The sequence below is a fragment of the Melospiza georgiana genome, chromosome Z (genome assembly GCF_028018845.1).
Source record: "Melospiza georgiana isolate bMelGeo1 chromosome Z, bMelGeo1.pri, whole genome shotgun sequence".
Classification (NCBI taxonomy): Eukaryota; Metazoa; Chordata; class Aves; order Passeriformes; family Passerellidae; genus Melospiza; species Melospiza georgiana.
Window position 1 is genome coordinate 57,745,801 of NC_080465.1, and position 24,698 is coordinate 57,770,498.

The 24,698-nt window shown below is 41.8% G+C and overlaps 1 protein-coding gene across 4 annotated transcripts in view; it reads left to right on the forward strand.

The window, feature by feature from the left end:
• PJA2 (praja ring finger ubiquitin ligase 2) overlaps window positions 1–19,088 on the forward strand; it is a 62,359-nt gene extending 43,271 nt beyond the window's left edge. For 3 of the 4 annotated variants that reach the window (XM_058043287.1, XM_058043288.1, XM_058043290.1), the window contains 2 exons: window positions 8,017–8,087; window positions 15,818–19,088. In XM_058043287.1, the coding sequence (XP_057899270.1) occupies window positions 8,017–8,087; window positions 15,818–15,962 (216 nt within the window). In that variant the 3' untranslated portion in view covers window positions 15,963–19,088. The remainder of the gene's footprint in view (window positions 1–8,016; window positions 8,088–15,817) is intronic. The other variant, XM_058043292.1, reaches the window with a different exon arrangement.
• The last annotated feature ends 5,610 nt before the right edge of the window (window positions 19,089–24,698 follow it).

The following is a 24,698-nucleotide window of genomic DNA, read 5'->3' on the forward strand; positions in this document are numbered from 1 at the left end:
GTCTAGGGCATACTTTTTTAAGGTGAGCTGCCAGAATTATGACTCCTGGTTTAGCCCCTAGCATACCTCTTTTCTTTGGTATCTGGAAGCAGGTGGTTTGTGCTATGGTGTCCTCAAAGGTGGCCTTTATTGCTCCATGTAGCCAGCAGGGACTTAGTGTGCGCCATTATGGGACAATACACTCATAACAGGTCATCACAATATACTACTTCCATACTGTCCAAAAATCATGCCCCAAATATGTTTGAGAATCACTGAATTGACATTGACTGGAGGAGACAAGGAAGATTTATACAGTGCGGCATGGAAGGCCATGTGCTCCCGGGTGCAGCCATAGGATCATGATCTATGAGCAGAACATTCACCAGGTCCTTTGTAGCCCTTCTGTCTGTGCTGCTCTGCCAAGTGCTGCCAGTGCTGCTGTGCTCTCCAGGATCAGTTGGAGGTGGCTTGCATGGAGCAACAGGGCTTTGCATTATTCCCAAATGTACAGAAGGAAGGAGGAGACTTTGCTCCCTGATACTCAAAAAGGAATTTGGGCCAACAGACACTTGTGCAAATTCCAGTCAAGAAAACTTTTGCCCTTCCAAGAGTTTTAAAAGTCAGAAAAGAGTATTTTTTAAATCTCAATATTATGTTGTAATAGCTGGAAGGATACAAACCCTATGTTGTTTAAAAAGTCATTAAATAGATGGGTTAGTGTTTATCATGTATTTAAAAATGAGTACATTTCTGTAATTTCAGCAATGTGATTTTAGAGTAACTAAATGCAATTTAGTACATTTTTGCATCTCTTCATGCAGGTACACAAGAGAGAGCAATAAAACATGGACATTAAGATGAGAGGGTAGAAGCTGATGGTTCATTCACTTAAAAGTATACTTCTTTGGCATATGGGAAAAGTGCTGTCCTCCAGCTATGCATCTCTCAGGTCTGCCAGGAATGGTTACAGTTTGGGTGGTCTCTACTTTGTTTTTGTGAAAGGATTTTGTGATGTGTTACTGTTGCTTCCAGATGGTATCTTATATGAGGATGATGTAACATCACAACAAAACTTGAAAGCTGAAGTGTTTCTGTCAGTTGTGCACTTAAAATATCTTCAGAACCAGAATATTTTTCTGTTTGGGTCTTCTTTGGCTGTAAGTCTATTTTCTCTTACAAAAGGACACATTTCTTTTAGAATAGGACATTTGAGGTTAAAAGTTGTGATGCAGTTTTGACCAGAGCTGAATATAGTTATGGGTTGCTCTAGCACAGGCTCATGCAGATGTTGGGGTGTTTTTTATTTTTTCAGTGCCAAAATTCAACGGTTCATTTAAAAGCTGGTTGTTCTTTCTGCATCCCTGGATTTTTAGCTCCACCATTCACCTTCTAACACCCCAGAGAAAGTAAAGGCTGTGACAGTGATTGCTAGAGGAAAATACTAAGAAGATTAGGGGTAAAAGAAATCTGATAATAAACTGTAGCACAGTTTCTCCATGACATGAGGCAATTTAGAAATAGTTCATGGAATTGAAAAGCATGATTCGATTCAAATGTAGCACATGCATTGGTATGTATTATATTTTGCATGTGACTGTAATGTTTTGTTCATTGCATCTATGCCCATTTTTTCTGCATATTTGGAAGTGCTTTCCCACACAAAATTAAATAATTTGGTTTTAATACAGTGCAGATGAAAATACAAAATTTTTATTGTTTGGTTACTGGAACTTTATTGTTGACATTGGTCTGATTGGTCTTAAAAGAAGAATTTAGATAGATTCTTCTTATATTTGTAATAATTTTTTTTAATTGAACCAAATCCATGCATGTTTTAAGTGCATTGATTTCAGTCTGGTTTTCCTAGTTTGCTTTGGCATATTAAGTCCAGGCAGTGCACTGTGTTTTTATACACTAGACAAATAGAGCTCTGCAGGTGTAGGAGAGAAATCATACTATCCTTATCAGAAATAGTCCTGTGGTGAGCATCATCAAGAAAAGGAAAAAGGCACTGTGCTGAAACCTGGAAAATATTTTGCTGCAAGCGATGAAAATGAAAGATAGAGAGCACATACCTATTACATCTCTTGTAAAAGTGGCAGAAAGTTAAACGCTTTCTAATAACCTTTTGGTCATTATCATGTTTCTGAGCACTCAGATGTGTATGAGGTGAAAACCTTTCTGTTTTGAGAGCAGGAAAAATGAAGCACACAAGAAAGGAGGAACATGGGTATATTTTTTGTCTTTCACTGTCCTCTAACCTTCCCATATTTCCACTATACTCTACAGTGCATCAACTGTCAATATTGGATTTCCTTAAAAGGTCACTGAAAATGCATTCTGGATTTGAAAAGTAGGTTGTATTAGCTTTGGATGGATGTATTATATTATTTTCAGAAATAGTAAGGAGGAAAAAAATATAATCTTCCTATTAATCCTCATGTGAAATGTATTATCCTCAGTTGTGGATAAGTGGGCAATCATCAGCCTAGTGCTGCCAAAAAGGCAGAGAGGAATGCATTGATTTAATCTGTTGGTTTGGAACTATTATTTTGGATTTTTCAGTTTCTCTTGCTATTTATTATTTTGGATTTTTCTCCAGTGAAGAACTGATTTCTTCCTCCATTATTCCTGTGTTGTGTTCAGTCATGAAATTTTTCAGAGGCCTCTTGTTTTCTCAGCTTTTCCTCTATCCCCTCTTACACTGTCCATTTTTCTTTCCCAGCCACAACAACACATTTCTCTCCAAACAGTGCTCAGAAAAGCTGCCCCTTTAGCCTGTTCCTGGGAGAAGGAGGAGAGGAGGGGCTGGGTGCAGCTGCCCAGGGAGTGCTGTAGCACTCTGTGCCTGTCTGTTCCCTTCTATTCTGTTCCTGTCTACTCCTGTAAAGCAGAAGGGAGAGGGACAGGCAATGCTGCCAGCATCAGCAACAACTCTAGGGCTTCTGCCCCAAAAGACACAACTGCAGACCTTGTTAAACTTCTGGGAACAGCTTAGTTGGACAGGTGACTCTTTAAATTTTTCTTACTCTGAAAATTATGTTGTAACCATGATGTTTCAGTGGAGTGTTAAATCACTTCACAGTAAGAGATTTCTGCATTTAAATGTCAAATCAAATGGCTCAATCCACTGAGTGGCAGATGTATTTTAGTCAGCAGTGCTTTTATGAAAAAACACTCTTAGGATTGCTCTTCCTGTCAAAACTCCCAGCCTGGATCTGGGCGAGGGAGGCAGATCTCTTTGGCATAGAAAAGGGCTTCTGAGGGGCTGCAGGAGCTAGGGTGGCCCAGGCCAGGTGTGGGGATGAGCCCCTCAATGCCTGCCCCAGCACGAGAGCCAGTGAGCAGAGAGCAACACAACAAAAACTCCCCTTCCGGGCTAAAGAGAGGATGCAATTCCTTGGCCCATGAGCTGCAGCTTAATCTTTGCCAGAGGGCTTCCTGGCTGTGTGAGCTGCAGCATGTGGCCCAGCTTTTGCCTGCCATTAATCAGCCGCTTGGTACTTCCTGGCTTGTGGGGGGGCGCTTTTCTCACTTCTCTGGGATGCTGGGCTGCCCTTCGGGTGGAGAGCAGCAGCTTCTAGACAGCATCCAGCTGTTGGGACCTGGGTGCCTGGCAGTCCAGCAGTTCTTTTGACACTGAAATTGAGGAAATCTAGGAGAGAACAGAAAATTAAAAACCCTCTAAAACAATAAAACAAAAATAATAATTATATATATAAGCAATAATAAAATCAAACACTAATACTTCATGGGGGAAAATGCAGAGAGATGTCTGAGGTGAAAATACAGACAGCTTTAATTATAACTGTGGTTATATAACTGTTTATTTATTTGTTTGTTTATTGTCTTGCTTATTAGAGCACTGTTCATCACAACTCCCCTCTCAGCACCAGGCAATGGCAGGGGCTGTGGGAGAGGGATTGCTGGTTTGGGAGTGAGAGCTAGTCTGCACCAACCCCCCATGCCAAACCAGGGGAGGGGATCTGCTGAGGTGCCTCAGCACTCTGCTTGGTAAAATCCTTCAGGCATGTATTCATGGGGTTTATGTGATAAATGTCTTCAATACTGAGAAGTGTAGCACAAGGCATTTTTTTTCCTCTGGGGGAAAAATAAGGATTTTCTTCCGATTTTCTGTGCTTTTGTGTATCTTTCCTATTAGGTGCTCCTAGAAAAATAAACACAAATTAGCTTATAGTAAAACTATAATTTGCACATTTGTAACATGTACATGAAGTGTTGTCTGGTGATAAGGAATGCCTTTTAAGCATTTTGAAAGGACAAGGAACAATTGTAAGCCATCTTTTGTTCCTCATGGAGGTGGTCATGACATGAGGGTTGGCTTTTCTGAGGTTGGCAGCACCTCTGGGGTAGATGGACCATCATCCTCATTATCAGCTGACAGACCTGCCACTTCCAGAGCCTCACACCTCTTGTGTAGATGCACCGGAGGAGGTGAGGCAGATACCTGGAGAGGGTTGACCTGCCACCCTAAGCACAGATTTGCCTCTATTCTCTCCTTTACTGTAAGTTACTGCCTTCTCTGTGGTTGGGGGTGAGGGTGCAGGGTGTGGGATACAGGATCTTGATGTTTTTTCTCACACATGTTCCTATTTCTGTCTCAGGGAAGGAAGTGTGTGGCTCCAGCAGCTTTTTATCAGACTCCCTGATGTTTCCTTAACCAGTCCACTTCCCTTCAAAGCTCTGCCATCATCCACTTGGTCACACACCTCACACAGGTGTCCTTGTTCTGCCTCGCTTAGCTCCTGTGGACTAGAGGTGCAATACATCAGCAACAACAAAACCAGCCATGCCTGAAAACAGTGACAAAGAAGACTGTCCAGCATAGGACAACTTCTCACTTCAGAGGTCATACCTGCTCTGAGCTCAACACTCAGTGCTGTGTCTCACCAGCTTGTTAATAGAAAATTATTGGCAGAGGAAGTTTCATAAAGCATATTACAACACAAACCACCATAATAAAGATCTTGAACAATATCAATGGGCTACAAATAAAAACCCTGGCATGGGTTCCTTCCCTAACACATACACATACACACGCACTAAATACACCTCAGTGTTACTGAGGGCCTTAGGTTGAAATGAAAAAATGCTTTATTTCTGCTTTAAGATTCAATACAGATCAAGTGACTTGCCGTGTTCAGGCAGTTTCAGGTTTCTACAGGATTGTAAAGCATTTTGCTTTTAAAAACAAAACTAATCTAGGAACCTTGGGGTGCTTTTTTTTCTGGTTTGTTTTTTATTTCTTTTTTTCATTACAGTTTCATAACAAGTGCTCAAAAATAAACACTTTTCTTCTTTCAATACTGAAGCTGTTGCTTTATGCTACTGTCTTACATAATTTAACCTTAAAAACAATCAAAATTTTCTGCTATAATTTCAGACACTTCAACATGCTCATCTGATCTCCAAGGACAAAAAGAATGATTGCTATTCAAGGAAAAAAGTCCACTCCTATTTTAATTAAAAAGATGCTGTGTTTGTGCTGGAAATTACTTCAAAGTTGAAATTAAAGATGAAATTATTTCCTTTAATCAAAGTTATAGAACATTTATGTTATTAGTGTGAATACCTAAAAGGGACGAAATTTTTTTTTTCCTTGTTCCAAACCTTTGCTGAGAACTGGAATGTGGTTTTTTTCCTTACTACTTTTGGTTATTTACAGTATGTAACTCACAGGTCCTGCAACATGAGTTCTATATTAAAAACACCTCAATCTCATACCACTGCTGGCTGGGAATTTCTACTTATTTTCTTTTTTAAACCCAATTTTGCATATGACTTTAGCTCTTGTCATTGTTTTTTTCCTTTCAAGGAGACACCTTGACACAGTATCTGACATAACATTGAGGTTTTGAGATCCTGAATATTTAGAGATTCTGTTCAGGCCAGAGAGTCTAGAGATGGTTTGGTGGCAGGTGCTGCAGGGGCAGCCCCACTGGGCCTCCAAGGAGGGCTCAGGAGTGACAGCTCTTTTGCCTCATACATCAAGCTCCTTAGCAGCCACTGCAGTGGCTTTTCATTTTTCCCCACATGCGAGTCTTCAATCGGAAGTTCCTCCGTGCGATGACACGAGCTGTCACACAAACCTGGGCTCTGACTCAGATGGTGTCTGTGTCCCTGCAGTGATGACTCAGGCACCTGTCACTTCAGCTCTTGCCTTGTCTGCCTTCTTCATTGTTCTTGCCAATAGCCTACTCCAGTCCTGAGTGTCTGGCAGCTTCCACTATTCCACTGAACACCTGCAAATTCCAGAGAAGCATCCTCTGTGCAGGAGGGAGTGAGACCTCACATACCACAGGTCCCGCACAGCATGGCAAGTACTAGATTTCTTACCAATATTCTGAAAACTACAGGCAGTAACAGCATTACTTAGCAATTGCAAACCTGCTAGAAGGCTTCACATGCTTTTCTTTCACCAGTGATTAGCATGCTGTGGAAAGGTCGGGGGAAAACACTTCTGAAAAACTGTCATTCCAGTTTCAAACAGAGGAGGACAGAGTCATGGGAGAAACCATTTCTCCAAGCCTATACACTGAATTGTGACAGAATCAGAATTAAAATATCTTGCTTATATTCTTCTCAAGTGTTGCTGCTGCCTTTTGTCTGTATCTTTTCTACTTTCTGCACGTTTTGCAGATTTTCTTGACTTTGTGTTTCTTGGTGGTGTTCTTTAAAAAAATAATGCAAAACTGCTTCCTCCCTTCACTTACTGCCTCCAATTCTTTCAGGTTCCTTATCTCCCACCTCATATTAATTGATTCATTCCACTCTCCAGAGTTTAGCACTATCAAAAACTAATTATTGTTGCAGAGCTCCCTATATGTTTTGGGCTGAAATTGTGACTTATTAATAATTGCACATTTATTCTGATGAGAAAGCTAAAATACTTTAAAAGCTGAAGTAAGGTGATTAACTTTTAAATAGATCTCCATTTCATCCTATCCAGATTTTTGATGACACCATGCAGTCTCAGTAGATCATATTTTCTTCAGGCTGCTCAGAGAACCTGTGAGTAAGGATGCCTGTGAAAATGCTTTTGAAGGTGCTGGAGTCTTTCAGTGCTGGTCACTTTTAAAGCACCACCTTCTAAGAGCACAGGAAGAGGCATTTCCAAAATGTTGTAAGTAAAGCAAGTGAGGCAGAAGGCTGGCTTGGCTGAGCAGGGGTCTTTTGAAGCTAAAGCAAGAAAAAGGAAACGTGTGGCCAAAATCAGGAGACGTGGGAGGGAAACAGAGATATTCTTGTAAGGGACAAAATTCATGCAACCAAAAATACTGAAGTTAAAGCTGCCAGAACTGTGAGGTACAGTTAAAAGAGCTTTTTTTATATAGCTGAAGAGAAAAGGCAGTGCTGAGGTAACATTGCCCATCACAGGCCAAGGGTGGTCACCTCCGGAACAGGGACAGAGACAAGGCAGAGGTGTTTAGTGCTGTCCTTGCCTCTGTCTCCAACAGTGCTGATGGGCTGAGGGGGTCTGAGTGCCCTGAGCTGGAGGACCACGACTGTGAGAGTGACAAACTCCCAGCTGGCCCTGAGCCTGTGCAGGTTCCATTGCTCCAGCTGGATCCCTGCAAATCCATGGGGCCTGATGGGATTCGTCTGAGAATACTCAAAGAGCTGCTGATGTCATCATGAGCCTCTCTCAATAATTTTTGAACATTCCTGGGAATCCTTAGAAGTCTGAGTTGATTGGAAACTGGTGAACATTGTCCCAGTTTTCAAGAAGGGCGAGAAGCATGACCCTGAAAACTGCAGGCCTGTCAGTCACACATTCAGTGGTGTCACTGGTAAAATTATGGAGAAAATTATTCCTGAAGGTACTGAAAAATGCCTGAAGGACAATGCAGCTCTTGGCCACACCCAGCATGGCTTTAAGAGGGGAAGGTTCTGCTGGTTGCATCTGATTTAATTTTGTGACAGAGTAACCCACCTATGGGGCTCAAGGGAAACCATGCAGTTTTGATGCAGTCTTTCGGATTTCAACAGAGATTTCAATACTGTCTCTTCCAGGACCCTTCTGGACAAGACACCCAGAACATAAAACACCCAGCCCACAGCTGGATAAACAGATCAAGTGATGGGTGAGTAACTGGCTCATGGGTCAGGCACAAAAGGTGAGAGTGAATGGAGTGAAATCACACCGGTGACCTGTGACTAGTGGGATTTCACAGGGCTCCATCCTCATCCCTGTGCTCTTCAGATCTTCATAAAAAACTTAGACACAGGATTCAAAGGTAAATTAAAGTTTGCTCCCATTCAATTGGGAGATGCTGAAAAGAGGCTGGAAAGCAGCACAGAAACGGACCTGGGAATCCTGGTCAATGGTCAGTTGGATCTGAGTCAGCAGCGCCCTGGCAGCCAGGAGGGTCAATCCTGTCCTGGGGGCATCCGGCCCAGCATCACCAGCTGGGATTGTCCTACTCTGCTCTGGGGCCACCTTATGTAAGGTGCTGGGGGCAGTTTTGGGTACCACCATGTAAGATATAAAGATACTAGAGAATGTCTAAGGGAGGACCATGAGGATGGTAAAGGGCCTCAAGGAGAAGCCACACAAGGAGAGGCCGAGTGCACTTGATCTGTTCAGCCTGGAGAAAAGGAGACTGAGTTACATTGCAGTTACAACTTCACTGTGAGAGGAAGAGGAGGTGCAGTCACTGATCTCTTCTTTATGGTGACCAGTGACAAGACCCAAGGGAATGGGTCTTGTCCCCTAAAGTTGAGTCAGGGGAGGCTTGGGCTAACTATCAGGAAAATTGTTTTCATCCAGAGGTTGTCTGGGCACTGGAACAGGCTCTCCTGTGCAGTGGTCACAGCACCAAGCCTGACAGAGTACACAAAGTGTTTGGACAATGCTGTCAGACACACAGGGTGGGACTTTTGGGCATGGTGCTGTGTGGGGCCAGGAGTTGCATTTGATGATCCTCATGGGTCCCTTCCAGCTCAGAATATTCTATGATTGCAGGATATTTTTTCTACATTTTCTTTTCCATGCTAGAGATGCTGTGTTTCAAATGTTTTTGAAATGCTTTGTAGCTTTTTTTTTTGTTTTTTTACATATTTCTAAATTATTTTAAAGAAGAAAATATCCAGTGATACCACTTAAATGTTAGTTTGGATCTCTTGACTAGGTAGTGAAATTTTGTAAGGCATAGTGCTGGCTTTTACACTGATAATGTAGGATACCACATCCTCTCTAAAGCTTTCTGCTCGCATCAGTCCTAGGCACAGAAGGAAATTGCAGGCCCAGAAACACACTACCCAAGGACTTTTAAATTCAGAGCACTGCAATTGTTGAAATATTGAGAGGTAATGTTATCTGTCTTGTTTTCAAAACTTGTGTGTGACTGATCAGCCTCTGTATGCCTTGTTCCACTAATGTCCTTGTCTAAAATCACAATGCTCTAAATGACGCTGGTGGGCATGGCAGTGAGTGCTAAAGCTGTACTTCATGGTGCTTCCTAGTTCACATTTTGATCAAGTGTAAGTAATATGTCACCTAAAGCTAACTAAATATATTGTTTCTCACAGGTCCACCTGAGTCACTGAAACGTGTCTGCATGTCTCAGGATACCAAACCTGCGAATTGAAATACAGGTTATTGATTATTGTCTTGGAAAAAGCAGCCAGAGGCAATTAATGAGACATCATATAACTTCTAAACTAAATGATGGCTGTACATGATAATTTTCAGCTGAGATGTTGGCAACTTATTAGAAACAACTTTGAGATAACATAAAGTGTGTAGGATTTACATATCTGAATTTGTTTCTAATGCTGTCCTAAGAACAACATACTGGTTTCAGGAAGAAGGGATTTTATCAGAAGTAAAATGGTAAATTTGTCTTGCAATTTGTTTTTTTGAGGTATTTTTTGAGGTATTTTTGAGGATATGGATCCTCTTGTCTAAGCCCTGTAATATCCTTGCCTTGAACAATGTATGAGCCATCTGCCACAGTGACAGGATCCCTTTATCTTTTGGATAATCATGCTGAGATTTATGCTTGTACTGAACAAGGAAATCTGTGGGTTATCTCTATTCTTTGGGTTTGTGTGAGGAATGGAAGCAGAAGGTGGTCCTTGCACTTGTAATAAGCGCAATTGAATCCTACAAGGGCAGTGAATAATCCTGCTGTCTCTGTCTGATCTCCTCTTCTTCACCCAAAACCAAAACAAAACTAAGCTTTCACCAAAGCTGACCCAAACGTAGGCCTTGGTGACAGATATTATTGTCCTCTACGTTGTACAGCCCACAATGCTGTAAGGTGCTTTTCATGTACTGACTGGCACACTCACTGCATAGTTTAAGTCCTGGAATATGCATACACAGGTTGTTTTCCATAACAAAACAGTGATAATGCCTTCATATAGTGGAATTTTTTTGTTTTCCCCAGCATTCCAGCGAGCATCAAAATTTTATCAAAAAGTTTGTTGAATAAAGTTAAACTACACGCAGGCAGCTGTGATATTGTTAGTTATTGCAAGCTCCCTGGGGGTGATGTTTAGCACAGAAGTCCTTCTGTGCAGCTTCCCTGTGCAGTGATCTCCAACAGACCCCGTTTGCTCTAACTAATGACAGACTAGCCTTCATTTGAGGACAAGCTGATAAAAGCAATTTTTAAGAGGCAAAGAAAAAAAAAGAGCTGCTGAGTTATTTGACACAAGGAATTCCTTAACTGTTGTTGCAAACCCTGCTTAGAAATAGCGCTTGAAATACTAAATCAACATTTCTGACCTGTTGTTGGATGATGCAAATGCAGGGAAAAGGCTGTTTTACTATTCCTTTACAATCTAGGATCAATGAAAAACAGAAGCAGAGCACATCCATCACAGTCAGAGAAACCAGTCCTACGTTTGGAGGAGGAGGAAAAACTGCATTAATTTTTTTCTAAACACCCTGTAGAGCACATTTGTCATATATCTGTATCAAAGAATGGTGTAAAGAGACAATATAGAAAAGCATGTCAATTCATTAACTCAGCCTTGCCCTCAGAAAAATGATTGCTTACATACTTTTAGCCATATCTCCTAAAAATGCAACTGCAACTTTTAAAACAGGGTATTGACCTCTAGCAAGAATAAAACATGCTGCCTTTCCTTAATAGTTTTGTTCTGCTGTAACAGGATGTCCTGCTGATGTGGCTAGAGCAAGGAACAGCAAAGACCTAGGACAGCAAAACTTCATAGAAGCAGACAGTGATAAATGTCCTTGCAAGGTACATCTCTCCTTCAGAGTGGTACTACAGACACTGAGAAAGTAGTATCACTGTATGATACGCAGATGATACTTATTATTGGTAAAGTTAAGAGGTTGTGCTTCCAGGCCTAAAATTTACGTCTTCCAGCCATCTAATTTCCCATGCCTTGTCTTGGTTTTATCCTTTGCTGTGTCCAAAACAGGCAGCTCTTCTTCCAAGTGAGCTAGTGGTATATTATGCTTTTTGATCTTCCTTCTTATTTTGCACTTTAAAATCTTAATGTTCCTTAATCCTCCATAGGATTGCCCATTTTGCTGCAGAGCAAAAAATTTAAGCTGGTTGTTAAGTGGAGTTGGAATGCTGCTTCTTACACAGAAAACTGCTGGCAGAGAAATTCAGTTTCAGTAAGAATTTGTGCTGCAGCTGGGAGGACCTGTGCTACTTGATTAAAAGGCAGTGGGTTTTTCCAGGATGCTCCAGTGTATTTCTGAGAAAGGATTGGTACCTTTGTCTGCAGTTTATTGCAGAGTGAGGGATGCTATAGATTTCAGGAAGGGACGAAGATTTTTCTTGGATCACTGTGTTGGATACCAAGGATTGCACCTCTAGTTGTTTGGTTTGATATTCAAGCAAGTGGAATTTCTTAAGAGATAGTTCTGTGTTTAGTACAGTGCAATGTGTTTTATCCCTGGTGGAAGGTGGAAATGTGGAAAGGCGTGGGCAGGAAAGAGAATATTGAAGGATAACTGGCAAATACCTTTGTCAACCAGAATGGAAACAGCTTGATGCATTCTTGATGATTTTCAAAAGCAAGGACATTAGAACCAAACTTTTGTGGGTTGCCAGAGTTGCCCTAAGAATGCGGCACGAGCAGGGAGACATGAAGTATGCTCTGGAAAACTTGTAGTGGACTGTGGAAAACACTTAGGAGTAATTCAAGCATAGCAGGGGATGTTTTACCTTGGTTCAAATACAGAGAGAAAAAAATTAGCTTTCCTGTTCCTTCTTCACATAAACCAGACCTTTAGTAGGTCAGTTAGACTGTGTTTACTGTAACATTGATTTCCAGCCTTTTCTTCCTGGAATTTCTGTCTATGTTCTTGCAAGGATCATCCCAAAGAACCCAAGAACTAACCAAGTTAGAACAAAATTTATTTCAGCCTACTTATGCTAGGAATTAGATAACTTCTAATGTATGCAGCCTTTTTTTTTTTTTTCTTAATATGTGTGATATTTTTTTCTTCCTATTTCAATTCCCAGTGCTAATGCCCCACTATTCTGTACAGGGTTTCCATGTAGCTGGAGCCTTCTCAGTGACAACATAAGCTGTGCTGGAACAAACAATGTGTTGAGGGTCCCAGACACGGGAGAAATTAATGTAAAAACAGTGTTAAGACCACACAACTTTTCTATAACCAGGGCAACCTTAGCATCCACTTTTAAGTGCATCACTGCTATTTACCAGGGGTGCAGAACATCTGAGAGCCACCTTATTTCACATTTAAAAATTAACTTCAGCAGTTCAAGAGTGGTTTTTTTTGTTTGCTCCTTTTGAATTTCATCTATCATTCTGCAGGGTTTGCTGGTCCTTCTCATTGGCTACTCAAAGTTTTCTCATAGACTTATTGGCTTGAAATGTTCTTTGCTCCCCCACTGCCTAAAAGTGTCTCACAGTCTTTCCTGGAAATCTGTTAACTATAAAGCTGTTTAATTCCACAGTTCTGGGAGGCTTTGGGCCCCTGTGTTATGCATTGGATGCATTTAAATTTCAGTGGGGATGTTCAGTTCAGTATTAACTAGCTTTGCCTCATCCTGCAGTCGCTGGACTGTGAATTTTGCTTGCAATATACCTCCATAACAGTGACTACAGTGAAGTTTATATCCCTCATTCCCCATCTGAATTTGGCTTATTGTTTCCTCCTCCTTAGTTTTTTTTTCCCCTCGCTCTTTGAACTTCCCTTTTCTTTTTTGGCCTCTGCAGTTTATTTGCTCTGCCTTTGGTTTCCCTCTTGCTTTCTCATTGATTAGTCTTAGTCTCTATTATGATGTTCACTTCTCTGAGAAAGAGAGATTTGGGACTATAGAAAGGGAGTTTTACATTGGTTTGCATCCTCGACCTGGTTCTGCACATGCAGCATTCTCCTCTTCCCAGCAGAGGTGAGCAAATCCAGAGATGTGGTAGCTCCTCTCCTTGTTGCTCCTTGGCCATAAGGTGGCTGATATAGGGATCTGTCTTTGCAATTCCCAAATCATACAGAAACACTTCCTTCAGTGTGCCCAGAAAAGGTTATAAGAGCAGGAATGTGTCTTGGATTGAGAGAGAAGTGACAGATCTCTTAGGGCAGGCTTTTTTTCAATCTCTGCTTTCTTTTCCCTCCCAACAGAAATGCAAAAATTCTGGCCTTTTTAACCCAAAGAGGAAAAAAAGCAATTAAAAGGTGTGAATCTAATTATTGCCTTAGAGTGAGTTTCTACAGGGAATGAAACTAACCTGGCAACAATTGGGATTATATGATTTGCGTAGGACAAAACCATTGCTGCTTTGAGTTTTGGAGGAGCTGACAGCATGTTTTTCTAGACTGTATGTGCTTCTCCGGTTTTGCAAATTGACCTTTTAGATTAGTCAACAGTGACTCATGATAATTTGCACTTTGAAGGGAGGCATTTTATGCAGAACACTTATTCTTTTTTTTTCTTTCCCTAATTTACTTGTCATTATGGCCATAGACTGAGCAAAGGTTGGGTACAGTCATTTAATACATTCCAGATAATTTCTATTTTGCAATGAAAGAAACTAGAATGTCCATGTTCCTTCCCCTCTCTTTCTTGCTTGTATTGGCTGTTATATTGCCTCTTGTGTGCTACAGCTCAAGTCAAAGTAAAACCAGAGCTCCACATTTGTGAGCCAGACAGGTCTGTAGATGCTGCATTGCTGGCAGTGTTGCAGAGGGACCTTTAGGTGTAGCTGGGAAAGGGGGTTGTGCAGCTCCTGGTAGTTCAGAGGAGGTTTCCTTTCTCTCAAGGTTTTGTAGTGTGGCATGCAATGATGGAAAACCTTCTCGAGGTTTTTGTATGTTTCATCATTTTCTTCTTTCAAAACTAAGTTGCTCTTTCAAAACTGGACAGGAGATATTACTGAGTATGCAAATTGCAGTCGCGCAGTACCCTAAAATACCATTCCATTTTGCTGTAAGTTTTGTGTCATGAGGAGGAAGACTGGTTGGTAAAAGAGAAACATTGCAGAAACCCCCACTTTTACCCTCATTTTTCTTCAATCTTTTCACTGGACAATATCAGTCCCTGAAAAGCAACAGGGCTCTTGCCCTGAAACATCTCCATTTCAAGATGTCTGAAAGGGGCTTTAGTGTGTAAGGTCTGTTTCAATCTGTTGCTACATGAGGTGTCTGCAATAACATAAAATAATACTTTTTCCAGAAAAAGAACATAATGTAAAAGGAAAAGGTTAGTTGATGAAACAGAAAATAATAAGGCAGGAGTGCAGACTCACTGGCTGGCTCTTCTGTGTCCATTTAACCTGTGGAAGGGAGATTGGTTGGATGCTCAGCTGGGCTCTCAGGAGAGGACACATCAGGCTCCCTGTGAAATACACCAGAGAAGGTCTCGCTCCCTGTCCTGTCCATCACTGCAGCTCCACACTTGACACAGCTTTCAGGGACCAGATGTTCAAGACACTCCAAGCCATTTATTCCCACAGCCTGCACAATGTGTATACTGCAGAAATGTATTATCTATGTCGGAGCTTCAACTACTGTTAAAATACTTTAAACTGCTGTTCAACTACTGTTCTCTGCTGTTCTTGATTGGTGGTTTAATGATGCTGGATCAAACCCTGAAGGGAAACTGGCCAGGGTTGGAGGAAAAGAACTTTATGACATGGAAGAAAATACCAGCACAAAAAATGAGAGGATAAATTGGGGAATAGGTAAGAAGCACCTTCTAGTCTTCACAGAAGGTTCAAAAACAAGTTTCCAAGATGAATGGTGGGATATTTAAGAGCATTTCTTTTGTAAGACAGATCTTGAGCATTTTATGACTCAAACTGATGTTTTATGTACGTGGGTGCTGGAAGTCAGGATTTTTTTCTTCTTTTTTCTTTCGGTGCAAAGGTTTTAAGACTCATGTGCCCTTTTAAAATTTCCTAACTATGCACACAGTATTTTGTTGTTGCAGTTAATATTGGACTTGATTATAGTGCAGGTGTATGTTTTATGATGTTGTTGATGGATGTCTCCTAATTGTGCAGGACGGGAAACCATGAACATAAGGACATGACAATTTTCATAATGAATGACTAAACACTGTAAGAAGTGCTTAAATAAGTACTCAAAAAGAATTTTAATAGCGGGAGCAACAGAGGAGGAAGGAAAGAGAGACCATACTTACTGTGGTTTCGGTGCTATTTTTTATTTTAACATGGTTTTTTCAGCAGATTCTCTTTACTCTCAGAAAAGTAGAATTGATCTTTCAATGTGGTTATGGGGTATCTGAGAGCTTTTAAATGGTGCTGAAACAAGGGAGAGTTGTGAAAGTTGACTCTTGGTGATGGTATCCACATCCCTTTAAAAAAATACATTTAAAACATCTGTGTCTTTCAGGTACTTGTCTAAGTGCACGTGGATGTGGGAAGGAAGGAGGTTCCTGTTTGCAAGGAAAATGTTTTGCAGTAATTGGTGGGTACAGATGTGTCCTGTAGGGATTTACATGGATAGTGACAAATCAACAGCCTTGGAAGGTCCTTGACAAATCAATGCCATGGCTTGACTGGGATCTAAGAGAAACATGTAATGTTCTTTCCAGTCTTGAAACCTGAGTCTGAAGGCTACAGAAGCCTTGAAATAACTTTCCATCATCAGCCAGGCCAATTCCAGTTACAGCAAGGGACAGTCAGAGGAACCTGGAGATAGAAGACCACTCAGCTATGAGATACACTGTTTGAATGTTCTGCCTGATACAAAGCAGAACATTTGGTGGGGTAAATGAGCCTTCCACAACCCTCCTGACCTCAGCAGCTTCATCAGCACCAGCAGCACTGAGAGACACTGACTGAGGCAGCCTGTCTGGGATCCCTCCTAAGGGCACTGCTTTTCCCAGAGCCAGCCTGGTGACAGCATGACTGGAGGGCCCACGCAAAACCTCCTTAATTCCTGGATGCTACCACATGTGAAGGTGATACCAAACTCCCTAAATTCAGAAGCAATCTAACCTTAACAGCATCTTCTGTTGAAGAGTTGTGTCTTTAGCTTATAGCTTCAGGGGATGAATGCTATTTTCAGAGGGGGAACTATTCCATATTTGAACTACTCCATGTGGATTTAATAGTGTCATTGTAGTGATAGCAGAATCACGCCTTTTCTCCCCTCTGACTCTTTTGTAAAGCACCTCTGAAGCAAAGCTTACAAAGAAATAAAAATAAAGTGCTTAGCTTTGATCTTCATGATCAAGAAATTATAAATGGGCAAGACACCTAGAATACTTACAGTAAAACTTCTTCCTGGTTATGTTTGCTTTTCTGCAAGCGCTTTGCTGTTCTTTGAGGCCGCATTTTACTGCAACTGATGTTGGATTTCTGTGCAATCCCTACCCGCAGTTTTACGCATGAGTGAGGGGTGTGCGATGAAGGGCGATGGGCGAAGCCAAGGCACCATCTGGAGAGCAGCTGCCACCTCCCTGCTCTGAGCCAGGGTGGCCCTGATGGTCAGAGCTGGCTGCCCACTGCACCCACCTGCCCCAAGGGCTGGCCTCTCCCCCACAGGGAGGCTGGATAGGGGAAGGCTGAGACCCTTTCCCCAGGACAGCCCTGCCTCAATTCAGTGTGTGCTGCTTGCCCAGCGGCATCACCCTTTGGCTGGACAGTGACGCTAACAGCTCATGCCTGGCTTAATTAAGAGAAAAACGTACAAATTTACATGGAAGATAACGTTTCTTTATTTTTCTCAACCTATATTGTTGCACTCTCTTTTTCCCATCTGTGCTCAGTATCACTGAAGCATAGTCCTGTCATCTGAGCTTGACTTAAAATGTTAACATTTGAACAGGAGGGAATTAGAGAAGCTCTGTCTCCTGCTCACCTCTAATAATAATTTGCTCTAAAAGTATGTATGGATACATAGTAAGACGACACCTGTGCCTTGTAGGAATGGATTTCTCTCAAACAGAAATAATCAGGTGTTGCATGGCTCAAGCACTGTAGAAGAGATCAAAAGAGGAGTCTCAGGATAAACATACATATAAACTAAACAAATTGAGAGACTGAAGTGAAATCTCATTTTTTGAGAAACAGTGCCTGTGTTTTGGAAAAGAAAAATAGACAGAAATCATTGTGCTTTGAGGTCTGACCAAACTTTTCTGCTGAACTTCCATGTATTTTCTGACACTGTGACAAGCAAGGAGTCAGCTGAGATGGGGAGGATTAATGGAAGCAGGTGGGACATCCACTGTAATGTTGCATGGATGATTCCAGACTTGTCCTGTTGCAGGCTTTGAGCAGGGGTGATCTTCGGGGGCCTGTGCTCTGTAACCCCACCCCACCTACCCTCAGGAAATTTAATTGCCTTCCTTTTCTGTTGGAGCAGTGACAGAGCTCCCACCCAGCAATGAAATGCCTTTGATACATCGCCAACTGTGTTATCAATAGCGAGGAAATTCAATGTGCTCACAGTGCCAAGGGGCAAAGTAACAGTTATGGGAAGGGAAGGAATGGTACCAGCAGTAGCATCCTGGCCTCCTCTCCCCCTGGCTGTGCTTGCCCACAGGGTGACCACAGAAGAAAAATGCCTGATTGAATAATGGTTGCGCAGAAACCAGCTGTGAATTCCTTGGGCAGCACAGTTAGGATGCAGTTTGTCAAGTGTGTCTTTTGTGATTGTAGCTCAACAAGAGCTCTGCTGATGTGTTTTTCATCTAGCAAAAACTACATTGCCTTTATTCGCCCTCTGTTCAAAGACCAGCTGTGAGGATTGCACTGAATTGTTGAATAATCTCTGCTAATGCATAAGTAATACTTGCTGACTTATGTGAGAGTCCTATTTCTTACTGAAAAAACATTTCATTTTTATTAGGTAAAGTAAAAAAACCCTATTAGTAAAGACTACAACTCAATACCAGTTTAACTTTCATTTTGCTGCTCTATTTCCTCTCATAATTGTGTAAATTGGTGGCTACCTTCTTTAAAAACAAAAGTAAAAACCAAACACTCAACAAAAACAACAAAGAACTAATCCTACCAGAAACCTCTCACAAAAAATTAACTAGTACTTTCAGCACAGAACTCCTGCTGATTGAGGAGGAAAAGATTTGGTGGTGGATACAGGCAGACCACTGGAGAAAAGCCCTAAATATTAACACCAGCATCAAGATGCCATCTTGAAGAGGTGATATGCAGGTCCTTATTGCAATACTCATATTTTTTCACGTTGCTGGAACATTTTCCTCTAGCTTTTACAGTGAACATTTCCTGCAGAGCCACCTAAATCCTCAGACACTGGTGCATGTACCCACTATCAAATGAGTAGAGTACAACTGACCTTCTGCATGCACAGGCAGGGTAATGAGGAAATTTGACAGGGTACTTAATTATGAGCTTCTTAATACAATTGGTGCAGAATGGGTCTTCTGCCTTGGAAAGCAAGGTGCCACAGGTGGGCTTTCCACCCCTCTGCCCTGCCCTCCCTACAACACAGACCAGCTGCACACGTGAAAACTGAGTTTCAGAAACAGCTCTTACCCGTGGCTCACAGTCCTGTGCATCACTCAGTTTGCCCATGCACTATAGGCTATTTACCCAATCAGCCTTTTTCCTTTATAGCTGTATTTGTGCCCAAGCTGCCTGGTTATAACCTGCTTCATCTACTTACAAAAATAAAATTTATTTTAAAGGTATCTGAAAGTTGGTGGCTCTTTTTGATCCTCAGAATTTGCACAGGTAGGCAAATAAACAGGCATAGGTATGTACAGAGTTCTTGTTCAAAAAACAAAAAACCCTAAATATCTCAAACATCTGAAAATTTAGCATCTTTTTTAACTTGTTTTTTTTTTTTTTTTGTGTGAGTAATAGCATTTACATAATCAGAGAAGAATCTGGTGACTGCCAAGTCTTTTGTTCATGACATCAGCTGCTGTCAGAGAGAATGATGAAAGAGCAGCCTTTTAAGATTTTACTGAGAAAGTAAAACTAGTGTTTCTTGTCAGGTCCTATATAATGCTTCTTACTAGCTTTCACTGATTTACCCCCTAAATAATAATTAAAGACTAGTGCCATCTATCTGGAATTCTTGCTAAAGGGAGTAAGAACCATACAGGAAAATATATTGTTCATAAGGATTAATTTGTCCCTGTATTGACTATTTCTGTCCTTTTTTCTGAGGACTTGATCTCCTCTCTCCAGCTTATGAAGTCCCAGATTTTCTGGGGAGCCATTCCCTTTGGCAGTCCTGCCACAGCCAAGACTCTGTGACATGACATGATCCAAATGGCACACAATGTGTCAGCCTCCTGTCATTTTTCCACTTGGCGTGCTGCAGTGTGCTGCTTATTCTCGAACACAACAGCAAAAGAAAAAGACTTGGAAATGTGTTTTCTGACACACAAGTTGGCCTCCCCTTGGAAAACAACCTTGCTGTCAAAAGGGAGGGTGCAGATAAGTCTGCTTGCTGCACATGGAGTGTCAGTGACACTGAAGTACTATAATGCCCTCCTCAGTCCTAGATTCTGGAGCATTTCTCCAGAAACGAGCGAGAAACAGAGAAAGACCAGGCTCATTCCTAGTAAGGCTGTGGTAGTATTTTTGAAGCAAAGCAAGCTTCCCACATGAAGAAATATCTTCAAGGTTTAGTAACAGATTGTATCTTGTCTACAGCTGCCTTTAAAAATGTGTTTTAAGACTAATTACTTAGTAGTCACATAATGAACTTGTTTAGAATTTAGAAAGAAAGTACTTCATGATGTTTTTGTGAATTACTGATGTTAAAACGATCAGTAGTTGATCTGAGAACAGAGGAAAAGCACAGCTGACTACTCAAGAAGGAGAATGCAGAAGTGGAGGGGCTACCTGGCTGGTCTCAGTAAAACAAGGCAAACAGGATCCAAAAATTTGCCTTGGATGTGCAGGACAGAGCTCTGGTGCCATCTGAGAGGAGCAGCTGCCAAACCCCAGTTTGGGTCCCTGCTCCTTGTCTTCACACCTAGAACAGCAAGAGGAAGAGGAGGGATGCTCGGGCCTTTTTATCCATGCCTGGCCTGGCCACCTGGGATCGCTGCCAGTGGAGGCAGTGCTGCAGTTCAGGAACTGCCACTAGAGCAGCTGCTGTGCTTGCTTGGGACTGCAGCTGCTGGTGTGTCATGAGCATAAAGCTCTGTTTCCCAGCAGAGCCCTGCCAGCTTTTGGTAACAGCCAGGAGCCTTAATCACATCCTGGATGGTTGCTCGAAGGTTGGGAGACCACAGGGTGGTGTGTTATTCCATACAGGGCTTCTATCCTTGGCCTTAGTGCTGGAAACAGAATTTATGTGCCAAGGTCTCCACGTGGTTTTCTTTGGTTCATATAAAGGTGTGATGCTTCAAGTCTTGACTAAGTTTATTGTATTCTACGCAGTGAAAAGAGGGAAGTTACCATATAAGCAGTAATGCAATGAGACCACTAGATGCTGCATTTCATTTTGCATCTCTCTATCTTCAGAAGCTTGAACTGTCAAAAAAAGTAGTCGAGAGTTAAAAGCTGAGCGGACAGACTGATTGGTGTTTTGCTTCAGTCATTAGAAAGTGCAGGGGTGGAGCAGGCCCACAGTGATGTCATAGGTGTTTTGTGCTGAATTCCTGCAGCACACATGGAACACCAAGCCTAGCACCCTTCCTATGTGCTCCCACAAGTGTACTTTTTCTGCTGTCTTATGTTGTTGCTGAATATAGTCTGCACAGCTTCCACCACTGTTGCCACGACTCTCTTAAAACACCAACATGATCAGAAATAAAACAACCCCACAGATGTCTCTTAGCAGTGATGACAGTTCCCTTAGTGCTGTCTTACAAGTACATCTAATAATAAGAAATGAAAATGTAAATGCCAGTGAAATCGCATGGGGCACACCTAGGAATCTCAGGAAAGACTTGGTTTTGAAAGGACATTTCAAAACCCCCTCCAGGGGGCTGGAGTAGGGCAGCTGAAGTCAGATTTATTCAGAGACTTCTTGTCAGGAAAAAAATGTACATCTGAGTATGAATGTGCCCCTGTAAAGATGCTCTGTTTCTTACTTGCCACATTCTGCTGCTTCCCTTCCTGCTTGCTTTCTGTGCCCTGTGAGGAGCAGCAGGCCTGTCATGGCTGCCCATTTGAAGCATTGCAGCAGCCTATCTGACCTCAAACATGTGTCACTGTGCAGCTTTTGCTGGAGGCTATATAATGGATGGGTTATTCTCAATGGGAATATGAGAGTCACAAATCATTTCCACACAGAGACCCAAGAAATCACATTATAGACTTAAAGACCAGTAGAAAGTGAACAAAATGCCCTTGGGCCTGAGCAAACTTTTGTCCTGGATCACAGAGATCACTAAGTTTGAGAGAAATAGATGTGGCATTGGAAATTGTTTTTATGTTTCTGCAATGAAATATTTTTGTTCAATATAAAAATAAATACTTGCCATTTAGCTGAGATTATCAGTTTGTTGGGCCAGCAAAAGATAATGTCCAAGGCTGGAGCCTCAGGCTTACAGATAGCTGTCTCCAGTGAAGGATCCACAGGGTCTGGGCAGACTGACATCCATGAGCGGCTGACCTGGGTGCCTGACCATGGCCCGTGCCTGGGAGCCTCCTCCCAGCACAGCCCCTCTCTGCTGGGGCTGGCTACCACGCAAAAACATTGGGTACACTAAGCAACAGCCAGGCATTAGTTTATCTTTCAACAAGTGAAACAAACAAGACTTAGTCATATCAGTTTCTGAGAGGAAAGCCAATCTTCTTAATGCAGAGTATATGCAATTCATTATTCATTTTGGTGAAACGCAGAGTGCACCTTGCTGTGCAGGCCAGCTGCTCATTTCTAAAATTGATTATGCATTCTCTAAAGCCATCTCTAGGGAGCAGCTAAATTGCATCCATTGCCACAAAAGTCTTTGATATCCTTGTGGCTGAAGAATATTATAATAACAAGGAATAAAAGAAAGATAGGGCATGTTGTGATTTTTGATGTTTGTCAGATTTTGCTTGCCTCAAAATGTTTCAGGAGAATGTGTTTCTGGAATAAAAGCTGCCCTTAACCTCACAGCAGGAGCACCCCAAGATGTCTTAGAAATTGAAGGCTACTTTTATTGTAAAAAAAGGTAAGAATTTATCTGCTTCAAATTTTTTCCCCCATAGTAATCAGGTGCTTGTTTCAGATAATAGCATATTGACTCTTTGATTTTGTTGCTTTAATCTGACTTCTCCATTATCTCTGTGAAGAGTAAAACAGAGAGAGGAAGGACCACTGGTGATGACAACACTGTATGAAAAGATCTAGCAGTTTAGTATTCACTCTATATATCAAGTAGCTGAGCATAAAAGTGCCTGAACTTTGACTTTTCTGTAATTTTCTGGCACAATTTCTTTCCTGAAACTAATCCTTAATGAACTGTTCGCCCTCCCCTCAATAAAACTTTGCCTATACCAGTGTAGATCAGCATCCGAATTTAAAGCAGATACTGCTTACAAGTGGATCATGAAGAAACTGCAGAAAAATTAAAAGGCTGCATGGGTTTTCCCATTTGCTAGTTTTAAATTCACTTAAACCTTGTATTTCACAGTGATTTTGTAATTAGATGAGTTACAGCTATAAACCTAATAATCCCTGAGTGACAGACTGTGGCATATGTTGTTTATGCTTTTCAAAGTCATCTATAGTCTCTGCCTTTCAGGAACTGCTTTAGGTGGTATATTCAGCTCAGAGGAGGGACAGGGCTGTGGAAGGATGCAGGATGCTGGAGCTGCCAAGGTCCAAGACTGCTGTTGGCATAGACACCAGTTTTTAAGGGGTAGATTGAGCCCCTTGGGGAATATCTGGTGCCACCTCCATGCTTAGCTAAGTGTCTCCCACACATTTCTGGATTCAGCATGTCTGAGAGCCTCAAAACGGACATTTCCCCAGTTCAGTAGCTAGAGCCAGAACTGGGTCTGCAGGGAGGCAATCTACTTTGTTTCAAGGCCTTTCCCTGCAGCCCTAAAAGTCAAGGTCACAAGTGCTGGATAAGGGCTTTTCTCTCTGCTCCTCCCTGTTGTGAAAATACAGACTTCATGGGGCTGGAGGAGGTACTCTAGGGACTGATGTAAACACCTACAGGGTGCTTATGTTGCTTATTTTATTTTATCCCTCCACCTTGCCCTAGGAACAGCCCTGACCACCTGCTGCTTTAAACCAGCACATCTGCAGCTCTTTCACAAGAGACACTTTCAGACTCGTGGGGTTGGAGTGTGAAGTGTGACTGCTGCTGTGAGCTGCACCCTGAGGAGATGCATGAACACTCCCTCAGACCTAAAATTTCTCTGTGTGCTCTCTTGTGCTGGTTTGGCCGGGATAATTTTCTTCTCAGTAGCTGTGTTTTGTATTTGTGGTGAAAACAGTGTTGATAACACAAGGATGTTTTAGTTATTGCTGAGCAGTAAAGCCTTGGGGCACTAAGGCAAGGGCTTTCCTGCCTCTCATACCACCCCAGCAGTGACCAGCTGGGAGTGCAAAAGGACTCGGAAGGGCTTTTTCCATAGTTTTCCTGCTTAAATATTGTTGCTGTATTAAAACAAACAAAAAAAAAAAAAAACCAAAAAAAAACCCCCCAAAAAACCAACCAAAACAAAACAATAAAAAGGAAAAAAAACTGCATCCTATCCTAACGTTCACAGGGCTTGACAAAGCCCCAGGGCCTGGTCCACCTGAAGTATTGGAGAAAGACAGAAAGTCAAGGTATCTCTCTGAAAATCAGATGCATAGCACAAAAATGACCCCTGTTCGGGCTCAGACTTTAGACACCTGACCGTCTGGGTCCATAGCTGTGAGAGAAATAGTGCTGTCTAGCTCCTTCATATTTCAAGGTTCTCTAATTATATTTAGCAAGATCTAGGTCACTGCATTCTTTTCGTTTCAGACTCAGGGCAATAGAGTAGTGGAAAAGATTTTTGAATGCACAGGGCTGTAGGTTTAGTTGAGTGAAGGTCTTTATGACCCTTGGGGGTAAGGGCTTGGTATGTGTTTGTCTGACTTTACAGGGGCTGTGACTTCCATGTCTTAATGTTAACAGGATGGACTTTCATAGCTACTGACTGCAGACTAAATTTCAGCAACTGGATTATCCTACTAACCCTTCTCTGTACTTTCTCTTTAGCGAATTGCATTTGGCACTGCAAGCTTTTAAAATAGAGAGTAGAAAAATATTTCAATATACTCCAGGTGTTTCTAATGCAATCTCATTTTTTTTTTCACCTGTCAGAGAATTAATCCATCTTGAGCTGGAAAT